This window comes from Populus euphratica, unplaced genomic scaffold (genome assembly GCF_000495115.2).
Source record: "Populus euphratica unplaced genomic scaffold, PopEup_1.0 scaffold86.1, whole genome shotgun sequence".
NCBI lineage: Eukaryota > Viridiplantae > Streptophyta > Magnoliopsida > Malpighiales > Salicaceae > Populus > Populus euphratica.
The window spans coordinates 905,795-926,196 of NW_011499880.1; the positions used below are offsets into that span (position 1 = coordinate 905,795).

Sequence of the window (20,402 nt, forward strand, 5' to 3'; positions counted from 1 at the left end):
ATTTACCATAAATTAAAGGTATCTTATATTATTAGATATATTATTATAAAACATGTTTTAGTTAAGGAGTTATTGATACTTTAAGTGCAAAATAATGATATAAAACCGTGATAAAAATACACTTTTAAGTATAAATTAACTTCGCCGCATATGCCAACAACTTTTTTTCAAAAAATATTCATTTTAATCAAAAGATCAAATTGCTCCTTTATTAACTTGTTTATTAAAAAAACAATTTCAATTACAAAAATACACCTGGATATAAATTTACAAATTTCTAAGAGCGATATAGTTTTTTCATTGTTCTTTTAAAGTGGAAAAATATCGCATTGTCCTCTTCAACATTTTCAAAGAATTTTCTTTTAAGGGTAATATAGTTATTACATTATGCATTTAAAAAATAAAAATATTAAACTATCTCCATTCAATCTTATAATGACTAATCAATTCTCAAGACAAGACCATTTTACCCCAATAGTTAATTCATTTGAAAGAAAAAAAAATATAATTATGCTATTATAATGAATAATAATATGTGTCCAGGTATACAGTGAATTTATCAAATTTATCATGGGTCTGAATTTTTTTAATATGGGTAAAGATATACTATAATTATCATTAAAATTAAGAAAATGCAACTAAGAATATATAATAATGATAGTTATGAAAAATCATTATAATCTATATCTATTATAGCATTTATTTTAGTATTTTTTAGAAAATATCATTTAAAGTTGATTTTGTTGTAGTATCATTAATTTTCTGGATTTAGCATATTGAAGAATTTTTTATTAATACATCAACACTCTTAATATCATCTAAGAAATAGATTGAATTTTAATTTATTTATAAGCATAAAGTCATTATTGTTGAACAAAAACAATATGAAAAGTTAAATGATCACCAAAAAGGACTTTGTTAAAGTATGCATGATAGCTTGTACTAGCTATTTAACCCATATTTCAATGAAGGCTAGATAATTTTTTTAATAAAAAAATAAATATACAGGTCTTTCCAATATGTTATTGGATATAGATAATTCTCAATCATAAACTCAAATCCTTATAAGCTTATGTAATTTATTAAATTTATATTTGGTCAAGAGATAAATAAAATTAAGTTATTAGACCTCACAACTCGAGTCATGTACTCAGTCATATTTAATAATTTTGTTATTTAGAGTAAATGTTTTATTTAATTAAACAATTATCCATTACAATAGGAAGGTAAACAAATATTAACAAAAGCAAAATGAATAAAATCATGAAGTTTGACTATAAAACAACTTAATATTGAATAAAAAAATTGAAGAAAATAATAATTTAAAATCAATATAAGATTGAATGATGAAATTAAAAAAATATTAATTAAAAAAACAAGATAACTTGAACGAACTTTCTAAAACTGAGTTAATCTCTAAAACTTTCAACTCATAAAGTCCTAGATTCAGACTCAATCAAGAAGATCAATTTCAAACCAATTTAATATTGAAGTATGAAACCAAAAACAAAATTAAAAAAAATTGCTAAAGTAAAAAAAAAAAAATCAAAAGGATACGGATTGAATTTGATAGAAAAAAAAAACTAATGAAGATGTAATTATATATATATATATATATATATATATATATATATCAAACTTAAAAAAAATTTAAAAAAACAATTAGCAATCAAAAAAATAAAAATCAAATTTGAAATATAAGAAAATAGAAGGGGGATGAAATTTAAAAGGAATCCTAATTTCATAAATAATTTTACATAAAATAAATAATAATTAAAAGAACAAGAAAAAAGTCTAAAGGGATTAAAAATTGAAAACTTGCTTTGAGATTTTAATGGCGTAAGTGTGAAAATTAAAGAAGAGAGAGAAAAAATAGGTTGTCATTATCAAATTGGACAGCCTTTGGCAATATATATTACCTCATATAGAGGTGATGTCGAGATAATTCAAACACCGCTGTGTAAGATAACATTTGACTATCAGACAACCCCGCATGTGTTAACACATCAACAACTATTTTTAAATAATATTTATATATATTAAATTATACAATTATCATATGAATTATAACAATGGAGGTCAACTCTCAAACAAATTAAATGATGAAAGCAGAATATGAAAAAAAATCAATTTTAAAAAAAATCAAGTTAACTTGATTAACATACGATCTGGGATATGAGATCGAGTTAACTCTTCATAAAAAATGAGAAAAAATCACAAAGCTCAAAACCCAATAACCTAATGTCGAACAATGAAATTAAAATAAAAAATTAATTTGAAAAAAAAAACATATCAAAGGTAAATTGGGTTAATCTTCGAAACTCGTGACTTGAGTTATGAGACCAAAATTACTTCATAGAAGATAAATAAGAAAAAATCACAAAACAAGATTCCTAATCATCCAAAATTAAAAAATAAAATAAATAACAATCAAAATAATGATGAACATATCTATTATAAAAACTAAATGAAAGAAAATAATGAAAAACTAAATTGAAAACTAAAATAAATGAATAAGATGTTAAAAGCAAATAACAATTGAAAGAATAAAGACTAAGTTGGATATAAAAGTTAAATGAAATAAAATTTTAAGGGATGGGATTTAAAAAAAAAATTCAAGAAAATAATTTAAAAAATAGCAATAAAAAATAAGGGCTAAATTGGATGCAAAAATTAAATGAATAAAATGTTAAGGGATAAAATTAAAAAAATTAAAAGCAAAAAAAAATAGTAATTAGGAGAAAGAATACCAAATATGATACAAATACAAATTGAAAAAAAAACAATTTATTTTTAAAAAGACTAGAGTGAAATCCCATGCAAGAAGAGAGAGAAAAAAAATGGAAAAGATAAAAAAATCAATTGAAAACCAATCAGTTCTCCGTTGTTCATATAAAGCTGGCCACTAAAAAAAGAACATTGTAATCCTTCAAACTCAATAAAAGGTTACATTTGACCACTAAAAGACATTACACACATTGTCAAAATAATATAGGTGTTTATCACTCGTTAGTTAGTGCATGCACCACTTTTATTTGTTAATTATATTTAAATTTGTTAAAAAATTGAATTGTCTCTCATTTAAATTGATAACGATTAAAAAAAAAAGCTATGATAAAAAAGATAAATATATGTTAATATCAATTTTATTATTTTCTTTTAATGACAATTTAATTATTATATTATCCAATCAAAGTTGTAAAAGGCTGAAAGCCCTTGATCCAAGTTAAACTTTTTTTTGTAATAAATATTTAAATCATTTCAATGTGTATCTAAAATGTGAAATAACTTATATATTATTGTTTTGCTCTGAATAGCTATTTACATTTGAGAAATATAAAATTATCATTTTATCATTTCAACCCACAATAATCTATATACAATGCATGTACAATAAACGCTAAGGCCTTATATATATATATATATATTTCTCGAGGAAAACTAATGTTCTTATATACAAATAAATTAATAATTCTACAATGCTCTGCGGTCAACTATGAGACATCAAACACGTATAAAGCATACTATGGAAATTAATTTAATGTTAAATTAAAGGGATGCTTGATGAGCATATCTCTACACATGAATAGATGCCTAATTGGGTACTTAGTTCTTGCATTCTTGTTCGTTGATTACAGTTGACCAACTAATGACAACCAAATTTTTTACTTAGTTTTTTTCCTTGTAAAAAAATTATTTATTATGATTTATACTTTTTAAATTTAATTTTTATTTTTTTATTTTTAATTTCTTTTCTTGACCTTTTAGTATAATTTTTATTGGTTTTCAATTTCTTTCTTCAATCCAAATCCATGATATATTATTTTTTATGATTTGGTTCTTTTATGATTTTTTATCTTTTTATTAAAGTTATTTTTTTTAATTTCACCTTTCAATAAAAAAATTATAATTTCCCTCTAATTTATTTTTTATTTTGACTTTTATCATCATGTTTTAATTGCTATTTTTTTTATTTTGGATTCTTTTATAAAATTAATTTTTTTATTTGATTTCTTCCTTTCAATATTTGATTTGTTAAATGATTGGGTTTTATAGTTTTTTCATGTATAATTCTTCCGGTCTAATGACTCGAGTTACAGGTTTGAAGAGTTAATGCAATTTAATATTTTTTATTTTTACTTATTTTTTTTATTTCATTGTTCGATATTACTTTTTATATAAAAATTAGCTTTATAATTTTTTTTTTAATTTTTTTTATCTAGTCATATTGATCTCATGAGTTGGACCAAAGACTTGGAATATTAATATAGGTTAACTCATTTTTTATTATTTAAATTACGTGTTTGTTATGTTAAGTTAGATTGACTTGAATAGTGTTTTTTTTTTATTTAATTTTATTTTTTTAATATTTAATTAGAATTACATTATTTTTTTTCTCTTGAAATTTTATTTTTCAAGATATAATAATAGCACTTGAGTTATATATAATTTGAAAAAAAGGTGCTTGCCGCATTTAAATATAAAAAGACAATCCAGCCCCGCAGCCCACTCCTAGTATTATCTATTTTAGTGTAGGAATCTCTGCTTTTATAGGATATTGTAGAAGGGGTCGTTTTGCCCCCTCTCCGTGGCTCCTAGATTCTGCCCTGCTTTAATGCCCCTCTACTATAAACATATATATATATATATATATATATATGAAACAGTGGACAGGCATGCATGATAGGACATGAATGAAATTCCACAAGCTTTTTGTGACGATTTCTGACCATTAACAAGCACACCCTTTGGGTCAATACACAACTGTGGACACTAAGTTATGGGATTCAAATGTTGGACGGTTTTTTTAAAATTAGAATTCACTTGTCGAACCTCCATCTTAGCCACTGGCTGCCTGGTTAAGATTTTTATGTTCTTGACTTCTATTAATTAATTAACATATTATATAGCTTAATTCAGTTGTCTGTCGTTGCTCCACATGTTCTAAGTTAAGAAAAACTTATGAATGAATAAATTAATAAATAAAAACTAAAGGAGCTCACAAATTGGTTGTTGTAGTGAAGAAGATACCACGCGCCGCTTTGAAAGACTAGTCCCTAGTTTTATAATAACTCTTTAATTGAATCCCGATTTTTATTTTATTTGAGCCTAAATCCTTTTTTTTTAAATATTCTTTTTTAATACCTTTTTAATTTAGTATTGAATTTTATCTGACCCGAACCAAAAAAGAGCTAAATAAAATAGAAAAAAAAAAGACAATTGTTTAATCATATTAGAGTATTCTAGTTGTATGTATGATTAGTTTATAAATTTAGTGGTTAATCTAAGTTAACTCTATAAGATCCAATAAGTTTTCATTTCAATATTAAAATAAAAATTTATGAATAATTCAATATCTTTTTATTTCAATATTAAAATAAAAATTTATGAATTATATGGGTTGTTTTTATATTTATCAAATCAATTTGCTCACATCATAAAAACTCTTATATGGTTTGGTTTGAAGCTCGAATCAGGTATGTATTGAGATCAAGAGATTTTAAAGTTGACGCGTTGATTTAAATTTAATAAAATTATTAAAAAGTTTTTTATGGCATGCTCTTTTTCTTTTGTACTTTCAAAAAAACATTGCTTAGAATTTAAAAAAAATTACATATAACCTCTTATAATTTTTTTTTCACTTTGTTTTCATGTTTTTAAAAATTATACTTTAAATCCTAAATTTTAATAGCTTTACAACACTTTAAATCCTGAAAAAAACACGGGAATAAAGCAAATAAATGATTAAACTATAAGAGGTTTAGTGTGATTTTCAAAATAATAATAATAAAAAAAAAAGAGTTTGGACAGCATCCACTTGTAGTTTTATTGAAATCAGAATGTGTCTGAATGAAAAGCACATGTCATGAGTTGACGCCAGTTGTTTAAAAAAACTCACAAAGGTACTACCGAAATCTTAAATCTATACCTGCAGCGGAACACAGAAATCAAAACTAGTAATCATTGAGTTTCTGTTTCCAAATTGAAAACCCAATAAACTAGCTTAATTTATTGCTGAAGAACACATCATAAACCAGTGCTGATTATTAATTATTAGGAAGAATGCTAAATGTTATACGGGGCAAGGATTAAATTTTATTCCTCCTGCAATTCATGTTGGTGATGAAATAGGGAAAGGATTCAATTACTAGTTCAAAAAACAGACAAAACATAGCAGTCCAATTCAAATCTTTCATCAGATTAGTGGCAAAGGAGCTTGTGCTCGAAGTTCTGGCTGTTGCATGGCAAGCGCAACGAGAGCAATTTGAGAGAGATTTACAAGCCAAGCGTCCCGATTGCAGCCTGCATTGCAACAACGGAAATGACAAGGGAAATCCCAGTTCTTACCTCGCAAAAAGGTACGTTCATCAACATGGATTTTGACACAGAAATATCAGCTACGGGCAGAATGGGAGAGACAGACAGTCATTCTCGTGCAATAATCACCTCAGTGCAATCCAATATGGTGAAAGATCGCATAATAATTTAAGATTTTGCTGTCAATCATCTCGTTCATATTTATCAATTGGACCTACTTGAGGATACTCCATTATCCACTTGAGATTTGCACCCTCTCCCCCTCCTCTCTCTCTCTCTCGAATTCTCTTTTTGAGAGGAGGTGTGGGATTTAAACTTTCTTTTGTTAACTACTTGCAGAAGATTTTAGTTTGATTCTTATTCATTTTGGATGAATCAAATTCCATGATAAATCGAATTTCCTAATTCTCATTATAAAATCTAGCAGCATCAATTATTATTTTGCTTGCAGTTTATATATATATATATATCTTGAGGCTAATTAATGGCCTTTTCATCATAAATGGAGTTTATTAGGAACTCCACAAACCAGACATAATGATTTTATATGTGAAAGAATGTGATCCCTTTTCGAGCAGCATGGCATCAATGGGATCTTGGTCCCCCACCCTTCTTTCCCCGTATGTTTTTTTTTTTTTTTTTATCATACTAAAATCTAATAATTGAGAATTTGATTCTCTTTTTTTCTCCTCTTTTTTCATATTTAATATAGTCAACTATAATTAATTAAGAAGAAACTTTTGATAAACTTGATTCGGTGATGAAAATCGGAATCGGATTATTGCTTTTGACGCCCTACACCAATTCTTGAAACCGAACACATTAATCCATCCTCCATTTACGTTTAATTAAGCAATAAAAAGATTCTAATTATCTTCTTTTTGCTAAAATAATCCAATATTATTTCATTACCGAGACGGTGCGTGTTAAGAATAATTAATTACGACTAACAGATTGATTAAGAACTCCAAATGTCGGCTTTGGAAGAAATTATAGGTAATTAAAGTACGGTTGTTAAGATGTATCAACTCACTCTCCATCTTTCTTTCTCATCAGAGATGGTGGCTCAACTCACTTCTTTCTTTTCAATTTAGGTGACTGATCTAATCCTTCCATAAAATGTTAGCAGATATATATCCACAAACAGTGTTTATGCTATCAACCGCCATTGAAAGAACTTCCTAACCTTCATGAATCTAAGGGCCAATCATATCAACTCAGCACTGTGTGTTTGGTAACTAGAAGATCTGCATGAAAAGGAAGAAAAGATACAGATACCTCTCTTCCTAGTCGAAACAGTACATGGAAAACAGGAGAAGTGAAGGCACTCGGTGATCTTAATTTGTTCGACTTCCACAGTATTTTGTTCTATCAACATCTATATAACTAAGCAAAATCACGGGCATCTTTGAATGCTGTCCTAGCTCTATCGTGACTAATTATTGTACTTATTTAATCCCAGGAGTTTGCAAGACCTATAGCAGAAATAGCGTTGGGATTAAATTAAATGAGTTAATTATTACAACAAATTGTATTTACATATAATTAAATACACAAAAGGGGAATGAGAGAATAACAAAAAAAATTGCAAAGCAGTATGATTTTTTTGAAAAATCACACATTTTAATTTTTTTGGAAAATTAATTAGCATATGCAAAAAAAGATTTTGAAAAATATAATTGTTTCCAAGTGTGGTATTTCAAAAAAAAATACAATTATATTAAAAAAAAGAGAGAGAGAGAAATGAACTATCACAAACTCTAAGGAGAAGGGAGAAAAATAAAAATACTAAAAACATATTTGCTTGTGACACTCCTAGATGAATCTATAAACATCAAAATATATTATTGATAATAAAAAATGTTATTCACATGGAATATTTAAAGACAAGTAAGTAATCCATTGTTTTTTTAATAAAATATGTGAATTATACACATCATAATTAGTTTTTTTAATATTTGTAGATTTGTTTTGTTAAGTTTTTTTCTAATGACACTCCTAGAATTATTAGAAAGAGACTAACAAGATAAATCTATTAACATCAAAAAATATTATCAATAATAAAGGGTGTTATTGACACATGACATTTAAAAACAAATAAAGTATCCGTTATTTTTTGGTAAAATATGTGAATTATACACATTGTAATTAGTTTTTTTTTTATTTTTAATATTTGTAGATTTATTTTATTAAGTTTTTTCTACTGATCTCTCGAAGATATTATTATTAAAACTTTCATATGTCCATATGCATATCATTCTTTTATTCTTTGTAATCCTCTTTGAGTTTCAAGCGTCGTTCTTTAAAATATTGCATTTGAAAACCACGAAATTTAAGCCTTTTTTTTTTCCAAAACTTTATCCAAATGGAAAAACACAAATTTAGAGATATACACATTGATAGCTAAGTACTTGGCTACCAGCTAGCGCACACTTGACAGGAGGGAAGAGGATCCCGATCAAGTGGAGGCAGGACCTGGAGTGCGCAAAAGAATGCAAACCCATCTGGGCGGAGCGTGAAGTCACGCGCAGAGGCTACATGTCTTGAATTCACAGTTGTTTGTTCTTGCTGAAATTTAGCCATCTCCTCCAATCCCATCACACAAGGAGTCCTTGTGGTCAGGGCGCTGAAGTCAATGCCACGAGCACACACACACACACACATATATATATATGAAAAACTATCCTGAGCTTTGAGATTCCATAGGAGAACTTGGCACTGATGCTGCTGCCCAAAAGTTCCAAATACAACCAATACCCTTGCAATCTTTTTATAATCCCAAAAACACAGACTTGGCCATTTTCTCACAGGCCATGGCCAATCAATCCCAAAAAAGAGCATACAAAAAAGTCTAGAGAGAGAGGTACTAGATATATCCATCCTTTTTCTTTTTTCGAGTCTTGACTCTTTAAGTACACCAACACCAACACCAACACCAACTCATTGGAAGGAAAGGAAACCAGTCCTTTTACCTCCCCCTGCTCGCTCTCCAAACCCTCTCTCTCTCTCTCTCCCCCCCCTCTCTCTCTCTCTAAAGGTGGTGTTGTGGTGGTGGAAGAGGAAATCAATAAGAGAGCTAAGGGAAGGAGGTAGCTAGCTAGCTACGCTTGATTGTTAGTAGAACAATTCTCGATGGAAACCTCAGCAAGGTTTCAAGAAACCAGAAACCCATCTCCAATAAACTCGCCTCACGGCAATGGAAGCAACAATGGGGTCCAGATTCACACCTCAACAGTCACTCCAATACCCATCTCCAGATCTGACACTAACCCTTACCCAACAACCTTTGTCCAAGCAGACACTTCTACTTTCAAACAAGTTGTCCAGATGCTCACTGGCTCAACAGAAACAGCAAAACAGGCTTCCTCCAAGACAACCCAAGATCCACCAACAACACCGACTCAAACTTCAAGAAACTACGCCATCCCTCCTATCAAGAACATGCCAGCCAAGAGACAACAAAACAGCTTCAAACTTTATGAAAGAAGAAACAACAGCTTTAAAAACAGTCTCATGATCAATACTCTATTGCCTAGTTTTGCAAACAGTAGTAACGCTTCCTCAGTTACCGGGTTTTCACCAAGAAACAAACCAGAGATCTTGTCTCCAAGCATGCTTGACTTCCCTAAACTTACACTTAGCCCTGTAACCCCATTAAATGAAGACCCTTTTAACAAGAGCTCTCCTTCTTTAGGGAATTCATCATCAGAAGAGGAGAGAGCAATAGCAGAGAAAGGTTTTTATTTGCATCCATCGCCTATCTCTACTCCTAGAGATTCAGAGCCCCAGTTGCTGTCGCTTTTTCCTGTAACCTCACCGAAAGTCTCAGGCTCTTCTTCATGAAAATATTCAAGTCAAAGGGATTGATGATGGGCTATTGATGTTTTTGATGGAGAGGTAGAAATCTTTGTGTTCAATTGTACAATTCGATCTCTCTTTTCATCATATATTGGTAAAGCCTCTAAGTAATTTGTTTAACCATTTTCCCTTTCCCTTTCCTTTCTTTTTTCAGGTAAATTTTCTAATAATTGGGGACTATATTTTATCATTATATAAAGTTATTTAGGTGAATCTCCTTTCTTCCCTTTTTGTTTCATAGGACTGTCAACATGGGTAAATGAATTTGACTGGATGTATTTGTGTGTACATTACTGATTTTCTTCCCTTTAATTTTATAGGAACTATAGTGTTCTTTCTTCTCTTTTACATGTATATATGAGCTCTCTTTTCCACTATCTTATTGACCGATGAATAGTAGATATAAAATTAAACTTTAATCACCAAAAATAGGGCAAACATTTACAAGCTGCACTGAAATATTTAAGAGAGTTGAAAAAGAAAAAAGTATGTGGCTTGCTCAATCATTGTTGGAGCAGACTGCATAACAATGTTAGTGTCAAATTAATCAACTTGTGTGGAGATGAGTATAAAGATGTTCTGCAATTTTTGATATGTAATGCTTGATCTGGTCCTGTTAAGTTAGTTAATTAGGTCGATCTCCACTTTGGGATGCTGATCAAGCCCTCTTCGAGGAAGGTATTTTTGTCCTTAAATGGCCCACAAACTAGATGTTCAACAATTAAGTTCACCCACTGTTTTTTGAGCATTTATATATTATTGACAGAACAAAAAAAAGTACAAGGGAGAGATGACAGAGGAAAAGCAACTTATCCAAAGAGAAGGTGTGGGATCAGAATTGAGATCAGAACAGCTGAATAGCTCAAATTATTTACCATTAATGTCATAAATACAGAAGCATGCTATTTTTTTACTGGTCTCCTGTTCTTTTCCTTCTCTGGTTTCTTTTTCTGTGGTCTAATGCATGCTCATTATAGGACACAGTGATTTCTGCCCTGGATCATGGCCAACTACTTGGTATAAGATTTTCTTGCAGTCTGAGTGCTCAGATTCTTGATCAGTACCCCCACCTAGAGAACTGAGAGATAATGAACTCGAGGCATCCTTAGATATTTTGGGTATCTAGCACAATTTGTAAAGTGCGTGTAAGGGAACAAGACAAGTTAATGAACTATCTCAGTTCGCTTCTTTCAAGAAGGAAGTGAAGTCATTGTCCTTAGCTAGAACTTTCAATTGCTATGCAAATATGGTATCATGCAATGTTATTGTTTCGTTTCTTATTCTATTTTTAAATTTGAATATGTTGAGCTTAAGGTGTAGTCGTTTTTTGACTTAAGAAGAGACCCTGTTATTATGGGGGGGAAAGCATAAGAAAGGGTAGAAAAAATAGAAAAAAGGGAAGAGAAAGTGGACTTGGTTATGATGATGATGATTGAAAAGGAAGGAAAAGATAAGAGTATGAGCCGAACAACAAAAGAAAAGCAGAGAAAATGTGAGGGACTTTCTCTTAAAGTTTACCCAGTCATTTATTATGTCTGTATGGTCTAGTTAGGGCATTATTTGACAAAGAGCTGCCGTGATCTTTTTGTACTGGTTTTGTTGCAAGTTGAGCAACTTTTGGCACCTTCTTTGGGTGCCTGGCAAAGGGCAGTTTCTGTGGATTAATTTCCAACAAAAGACACACATACACATGAGATGTAAATTCTTGTGACTGGCCGGCCAGCTATAATCCTGTTCACCGCGAAAGCAAAATAAGAGCTTGCACCACTCATGCATGCTGGTGAATATCTGCAATTATCAGACCGCCGAATCCACTTTTCTTGGCCTAGTTTTCAAAGTTTGGAAAAACTATACGTCTATAATGCCTCCAGGCTAGTAGTATTTCTTGGACAAAAGGAAAGGAGAAATCTCAACGAGATATTGATTTTTTTTCCACCGTGTTCGTCAACAGGTCTTAATGATTTTGTCTCTTTGAAAAAACTAGCAGAACACATCCATTCCCTCTCACATGTATGATTGAATGGTGGATAAATTATTTGATCAAGACTTCAGATGGGCAACTTTTGGCCCACCAAGTGTAGATGCATACACTAGCTGTACCCGCATCTCTTCGGTGGTGGTGTCACTTGCGTGCTGCTGTGTGGTTGTGTGCCGTCATTGTTTTGGGCCACCACAGAGCACAAAGGTATTCAGGGCATGTTGTGTATTGTTGAAGGTATTCAAGACATGCTGTGCATGGTGCCGTTCATGACCGCAAAATAAATACTTTCTTGGTTGTGGTTGACCGGAGCACAACGTTGAATTCTTAGGCCAACCATACCTTTGAGCACTTCAGCTACAAAATAATCTAAAATTTATGGTCCCAACTGTTTTACTCATATTTCTCCGGTGGCTGCTGACTTAGGTTTCGTCTGGCAGAACCGCGTTAAAAAATTTTAAGAGTAATTTTATCGCATTCTTAAATAGATCCTTTCTTTAATATATATCAACATGATTTTTCAAAAAAATCTTTTATCGTAAATAATAATAAGTAAAAGTCAAAATCCTACATGTGACAAGGGCCAGCAATATACAGTCGTGACCTGTGTCTGTTATGATCTCACAGTAACCTTTATTTATATTTATTTCATAAGAAAAAAAGGTGAAAATTAATCTTGAAGAAGATAGAAATTAATGTAGCAAATGTGTGACCACCATGTAGATTAATAAAGCATTCTTTGAATCCTTCAACAGGAAGTTGCGACCACAACGAAGGGAATGGCCTCAGGTCACAGATGGTGACAACTTAATAATTTAAAGGGTCTGGATTTCTTCAAATCTTCTAAGAACTTTGAATTCGTCGTAATCCAATATTTGGCATTGGTAAAGGATCATGCTTGCCTAGTCGTCAGAATAATATTATTATTTGTTTTTATATCCCTTTTGAATTATCTAACAAATCAAGTGGTCACATAATAATTAGATACAAAGCTAGAAACAAATTGAATTTAGCACTTGCAATAAAAAAAGAAAAATCATTGAGATGATGGCAGCTTTCTCAAGCATTATTTTTCTATTTTGACATAATAATTAAATTCTATTTTTGTGTTCTATTTTATGGGCGCTGAATTCGTACAAATGTTCAGATCAAATGATCAATTCAGTAGATTTTTAGCAACAGTTGCTGATTTATTCATCTGGGGGTGGATTGAATGAGGTTCCAAACCAGGACAAAACATGATTTCTAAGTTGGTTTATATAATTGGCTGGAAGACTTAAACTGTTTGTGGTGCTTTGGTTTGCGTAGAAGATAACCATCCATTTGCTGTTTTCTTATATGAATTGTGTTCAATTAGGTATGTTAATTTCTGAAATAGTTCATAATAATTTTTTTTTTTCCAACACAATCTGCACTTCTTTTATTTCCTTCCAGATGACAGGCTTCAATTTAACCAATTGCCTCAACCTGCAGTTGAAGTGCTAACCATGGCAATGTGCAAAATCGAGCTGTGGAGATGAAACCAGCTTGTGGAGCGCTGCTGGGAATTTTAAAACTCGTCTTTCTGCGTGCTAGCAGCAGCTTTGATTAGGAGAGACATTATCTAAGATTCCCAAGTTGACCTCTCAAGCCTGTTTTCCTTTATTGAAATACAGTCAGATCATGCAGGACATTCCCTTCGGGCGGGCGAAACATGGTGATGCAAAGCAGAGAGATGATGCAAAGGAAACTGCTTCCTTTGATTTTAAAAACAACTGATTTTATTTATGTGCTCGAGTAATGAATGATACATCATACATTAGCAACAATACTAGGGCATATCTTCTTTCAGATTTCCAATCAAAACTTGATTTTTAGCATGATAAATGTTTTGTACAAATCTGTTCAGATTTCAGCGAAAGAGGTGACCGTCTTGAAACTTTGATAATCTGGAAGAGGCGCGTTTCCTGGTTGGATAGAAATCATCACCTCCAAACCTGAAACATGCATGAAAATTCAAATATCAACGCAAATGATAGCATGAAAGAAAAAAGATGGCCTTTTCTTTCTCCAAGCATGGCGCTGAAGATCCAGAAATCAGTTTACAGAACAAATATCTGCTCTTAACTCAAGATTCATTGGTGGAGACGAGTAAACTTCCATAGATGCCATTTCATAACACTTGGCACCAGAGTAAATTAGCTTCTTTTTGAGAAGCTGAAGCAACATGAAAGTGTTTTCTTTGCAAATTGGGACACTCCGTGCAATTCAGCTACAACTTTTTGGCAATGACATGGTTGTTATTAGGGGCTATCAGGGGTTCAACAAACATTGTCTCCTTCCTAATGCTCAAAACAACGATAGTGACAAAAAGAAAGGAAATCCATTGAACTGGTTAAGTAACTCGAGACTTGTAGTGAAACGATGCACTAGGAGGATTTTGCTACTGCTCTTGCAGCACTTTATAAAATAGAAAACAAAGCAACTTGTTACATGCTGCTTTTGCACCTACAGCTTCTTGAAATACATCCGTCAGAAACAAAATGTCAGATGGTTTATTAACTCCAAGTGACTCTGAGATTTCAATATAACTGTGCGTCTCTTTTTCTGATTCCTGCAAGAAACAGGAGTAAAGTGTTGTCAAAGTCCAAATTTTAACTAGAAATGTAACTTGGGAAGCATCTATAAAACTTACCCCACTTTGGTGTCAAAGAATCCAGACAGATATTTTCTCAGGTCTCCATAGTTTGTCTTTCCAATTATAAGTCTTTGCGCCAGCCTGCTTCCACTAGAATATATATATATATACACACCTGAGGCAACATAGAAACGGTACATAATGGCACAAAGAGAATTTACACAGTCAAGGAGTTGATTACAATCCGGCAAGCAGAAAAACTTCAGTGCCATCCATTCTCATGACTTTGGAACTACTTCAAGGGCCATCCATTCTCATGCATTTATACAATGGATCTCTAGCTCTTCAGTGCCACTAACAACTATTATTCATATATTCCAATTCTCATTTGTCTATTTCTACTTTTGGGTGGGCTTTCCATCCCTTATGTTCAGATAGCAATTGCATTGTATTTTGCATGCAACGGATTGCTTAATATTCAAAACTTTTTACACACAGTACAATATCCATGATAGCTATTCGTACAAGGAACTTCATATTTAGCTTAATAGACTGTATGTAACGCTTTCTTTACAACTTGAGTGAATAGCTATCTAACACAGTCCAAGGAGTCATTATGTTGCAACATCACTTCAGATGTAACTACCATTAGGGAACAGTTATTAATAAGAAATATTTGACATGCAGCACTAACATCCTCCTCTCTACAACAGTAACAGTTCACAGTAATGGAGTATTTTGGGATAAAAATGGGCAGCAAATTGGCATGTGATCTTTAGAAATTACTGTTTGAATCGTTCAAAGAGAAGTGAGAATTTGCTTTGATGGGTATTTAGCTACATTGACAGGTGGAAACCAAACTGCAACTGTCACATTTCATGCTAGCATAAACAAAAACTAAATGGATAGATGTTGAAAAATAGAAATAGGAAGAACCTTTATGCCCAAAGCATGCCACTTCTCCAACGCTTCTGGAGCGTCACCATAAACTACCCCTTCCAGTTCATTATTCCCATATCCAGTTCTCCATATATGACCCTGCATCAATAAATTTTAATATCACAGAGATAAACTTTATACCAAGCATATTTATTCGTTACAACTTTATGTTTCTGAATACTTACTTGTAATTGTTTTAATGCAGTGATCTTCCGATCTGCTTTTATCATTTCTACCACATTAGCAACCAAAGCTCCAATTACCTCCTCTTTCCCAGCATCATCTGTTGGAATAGGAACAGCACCATCAATACCTTGTTTCAAGTCATCTTCAACCTACAAAAACAGATTTAACAGCTCATGTCAACATATTTCCAAAGTCCCTGAACTACTAAACTCATAAATTAAGGGCAACGATCAACTTCTTGAGCAAAAACGAGACCAAGAAGTGCTAAGCTTGGCCATCCAAATCCACTTTATACCATTTTGAGCAATACAAAAGGAATTCGAGTACAAATTGTTGGGCGCTGACTAGACATGGTAAAAATATAAGTATTGCAAGGGGGAGTTTCCATCAGCCAATTCACTGCATCACAATTACATGCTACAAGTCCAGATATCCATCTCGACTAGCTGAATTTTCCATTTTCTATGATTGACAGCATATTTGCACTTTTTCTGGAACATTCAAAATTCTAGGGCCATTTATTGTGATTATGTTCCTAACAAGTCCTTGTCCAATACAGAAAGAGCTGCCGTCTCTCTCCAGTTCTACTTTTTGGTGTGCTTCTCTCTCTCTCTTTTCTTGTTCACAACAAACCAAGACATTTTACCATTGACGTTCAAAAGGAATAAGGAGCGTTAAGTTTCAAAAACTATTAGCAACTAACTTCTTAACACAATTCCCGTAAATGAATAGCAATCTTTACCACCATTGCACTCAAATTTCAAAAGATCAATGTTACAATTCAACCATCAGCATGCAATAGAAACCATAATCAATCTGGTACAGCATATTAATTGCTGTCATACCAAAACTTCTAACAATGATTCTTACTTGTGCGCCCAACAACTTTATATCATCATGAGTTTCTGCAATCTCGTATGTTGCAGACAGATGCCTCTCAACATTATCACAGGCATAAGGAAAGCGAACATCAGCAACAAATGTTATTGGAGTAGTAGTTCCCTCGATGTCAAGAACAATGCAACGCTGCAACAAAAACAATTGAAGAATAAAAATGTTTATTTGATACGAAAAAAATATTTGATAACAGAAAAAAATTCAAAACAGTTGCAGATTTCAAACCACAAGGGTCTGGGGCCAACATAAATCACAAGTTTTTGTTAATCCAGTGTAACATGCATCAAAATTAAGATGCAGAGAATATCAGTAATGATGAAGGCATCGTTTTAACTTACTGGCAATGGTCCAGTTCCATTATCTGAATTGTTCATGCCTGCCTTAACCACCATTTTTACGTTTAAATTACAACCTAAAACTCCTTTGACCCTTTGAATTGGGCCATGGTCTGGCATGGACCAATCTGGCCCATTTGATGAAGTTTTATAGCAGCATCAAACGATAGTGATAACATTCAGCCTGAAAGATTTGAGACCACTTTAAGTACAGCTCCAAACAGCAGTGAGATAAAAAAGAAGAATTGATCATTTGGAGATATAAAAAATTATGTAAAATCAAAACTTGTCTGTATGGAATTGAGGGTACAAGATTACACACACGCAGTTAGTTTTGGGCTAGAACCATACAAATATACTCTCTCTCAAATATATCATCTTATAGTACAGAGGATGGTACAACCATACAGATAGAGCAGGAGCCTATATATGTTGCATCGATCAAACAACATTTTGTCTTGAAGGTGTGAAACATTATTAGATATTGTCCCGAGCATTATCATGTCTAGTACAAAATTTCCAAGTGTAAAAGAGATTGAAAATGCAAGCCAAATCAAGAAAAAAAGGCAAGAAACCCCATGAAAGTGGGTGATTATTAAAAAAAAAATAGTCATTCATGCACATATCAGCTGTCGTATATGTAGGAGCTTTGTTCGAAATTTTGAGGAGGGAAAAATTTCAAGCATATGTATATCCTGAGGTTTTCCTTGCTTGGCAAAATAACACCAATTTTAGGGTTCAATCAACAAACTTCCTAAGGTTTCTGCTATAGTGCATTAGAGAAAATATACAGCAACAAGGAGTAAGAGGGAAAATTATTAAGATTAAGAACAGTAAACACAACTAAGAAACTGAAAAGAAATCTTTTAACAAGAGATCAATAGAACCCCTTTGCATAGCTAAATTAATTTCAACATTTTATCAATAGTTTGAATGGCGTCCCAAGTCAAATATCTATTGAATTCTAGAAAAAATGGCAAGTATCAGTGCAATACTTGCAGCATCCTAAGCTTTGCCCATGTTAACTTTTCTCTTCACCTTCACTGACAGAAGGAAATTAACATGTGATTCAAAGATTAAGAATTTGAGATTCACTTCAGATTCAGAGCATTTCACAAATAGCTAGCTAAAATCAACTGATGATAGATAACTTTTATGACTGGTCAACTGATGACAGATAACTTTTATGATTGATCTGGCCCTTTATCACTAAAATTTACAATGATGATCATGTTAATCAGCATACTTAAGCAATAGTGGACACTAAATAACAGAACAGTCAAATAACAACAAATAAAACTAATGAATTTTCTGAGCAGTTGCCAACTTCATTCAGATCCTTCAAAAGCAGGCACAAACCTGGGTTTTGGCACTCATCCATGAGTCTCCCCATATATATATGCCATGTTTGCGAACAAGCACAGCTGTTGTTTTTGGTTACGCTTCAATCTGAAACAGATGAGTGCATTCTAAGTCGTCTAAAGCATATCCCACTGAATAAACAAAAGAACTGGAGATCAAAGAAAAGTTTTCCAAAAAAAAGGCATTCATTCTCCAGAAACTACAGTGAAGGCATGTTCTAATTAGTGAGGGTTGGTTTTGGTTATGCCACCCATGATTATGATAGTGAGCTACTAAAGAATAATAGTCAAGAGATCACTGAAACAATAATTAAGCAAAATGGCATGAACAAACAAGCACAAATTTCTCCAACAAATATTTGATGGGACAACAGATCTACACATGGTGAGGTCCAGCCCACAAGGAATATTTGATTAGTTGCTCCCACAGTATCTTTTGTTCTACAGATGAGCACAGAAAGTGAAATGTTAGAAATCAAGCTAAAATTATAGATGCCAACAAACAAAAGAACATACAGCTTTGGCAAGAGAATCTGTAAGCTCGTTTTCATAGGCTGTGTCCTCTGTTATTGGGACTCCAAGTTCATCATAGTAGCCATGCCCTTGAATTCCTTTTATCATCTCCATATGGGTGATCTGTAAAAGTAAAAAAAAAAAAAAAAAAACACCAGAAGCAAGTCAAATGAAGCAATGAGAAAAGAGTAGTAGTTGAAAACGGGCCAACTTTGCCCTAGTGTCATTAAATCAATTAATGGAGAGCAAACAGACCCCACAAACTCTAGCTATCCAAGCCAAGCCCATACGAAGTTTTCCAGTAAAATTGAAATATAATTTTTGTTCATAAAATGTGAAGTTCAGAAGTAAAAATTAAATTTCAAGGGCATTCAAACCATTCAAATTATATAACATTATCTGTATAAAGGGACTAAAAAAAAGTGTTCGAGGTTGATTTTTTTTTTTTTTTGCACCATTTTGAATAGAAATTTGTTCAAGAATTCATGACTATTCTTCGCCTATTTTTTCAACACATCTCCTCTATTTTTTTTTTAAGTTTTATTTCATCTCCAAAATTCTCTCCTTCACAAGAGCTTAAGATTAGCCCTTGTAGATGGATAATCGAGTATTATTTTTTTGATTTATTAGATATTTATTTAGAAATGTATATAAATAATATGGTATTGTTGGAATTTTAAAAATTTTATTACAAATATTCTAGTTGCATCAAGTGATAAATAATAAAATTTTAAAATAAATAATTCATTCATGACAAAAACAAAAACTTTATTATTTTAAAGTACTTCAACAAATAATTATTTTTTATTTTTAATTTAAATATAGATATTTTATATTATAAATATCCATACTAAAACTTTGATTTTATATCAATTACAAATTTAAATATATATTTGGCATGAATGCTAAAATTTTATTATTCATGGTAGGAATTTGATTTTATATTAATTTCTAGTTTAAAAATATGATTAGTATCCATGCTAAAAATTTATTATTATATTATATTGAAATTATATTTACTATAAATTTTTATTTTATATGTTTATAGATTTAAACTTGTATGAATATAAATATTTTTTTAAGTAGTTTTTTTATTTAATATGCCTTTATAATCATAAACTAAACAATCTATGTTTTGTTATAAGGATTTTCAACGCATCATATAGAACCTGTGATTATAAGTTTTCAATAGGTCTTTTCACTTTATATTGATTTTATAATATTAAGAGTATTTTTTTTTTGGAAAATAAATTCTTAAAAATAAATTATTTTTTAATATTTGACAGGTTAATAAAAAATAAATTGAAAAATAATTTTTAGTAGTTGGTCATGTCATGGAAAATAACTTATTAATATTTTTTTAAAATTTATTAAAATAATGATAAATGAATCTTACAAAT

At 31.3% G+C, this 20,402-nt stretch overlaps 1 protein-coding gene, 1 long non-coding RNA gene and 1 pseudogene across 3 annotated transcripts in view; 1 reads left to right on the forward strand and 2 right to left on the reverse strand.

The window, feature by feature from the left end:
• Positions 1–3,107, reverse strand: part of LOC105129216 (uncharacterized) — a 19,022-nt gene extending 15,915 nt beyond the window's left edge. The window contains exon 1 of the long non-coding RNA XR_843029.1: positions 3,095–3,107. This is a non-coding gene — a long non-coding RNA (uncharacterized LOC105129216). The remainder of the gene's footprint in view (positions 1–3,094) is intronic.
• Positions 3,108–8,994: 5,887 nt separating this feature from the next.
• On the forward strand, positions 8,995–11,472 carry LOC105129219 (uncharacterized). 2 transcript variants are annotated; one of them, XM_011031193.1, is made up of 3 exons: positions 8,995–10,215; positions 10,331–10,384; positions 11,154–11,472. In XM_011031193.1, exon 1 carries the CDS (start codon positions 9,451–9,453, stop codon positions 10,159–10,161), a length of 711 nt encoding a protein of 236 aa, XP_011029495.1. In that variant the 5' UTR covers positions 8,995–9,450; the 3' UTR covers positions 10,162–10,215; positions 10,331–10,384; positions 11,154–11,472. The 2 variants fall into 2 exon arrangements, with proteins under 2 accessions (XP_011029495.1, XP_011029494.1); XM_011031192.1 differs by lacking the exon at positions 10,331–10,384.
• Positions 11,473–13,869: 2,397 nt separating this feature from the next.
• On the reverse strand, positions 13,870–19,167 carry LOC105129286 (probable bifunctional methylthioribulose-1-phosphate dehydratase/enolase-phosphatase E1; annotated as a pseudogene).
• Positions 19,168–20,402: the final 1,235 nt, after the last annotated feature.

Excerpts from the sequence above, each read along its gene's own strand:
- LOC105129219 (XM_011031193.1), top strand. The coding sequence starts at position 9,451 with ATGGAAACCTCAGCAAGGTTTCAAGAAACCAGAAACCCATCTCCAATA.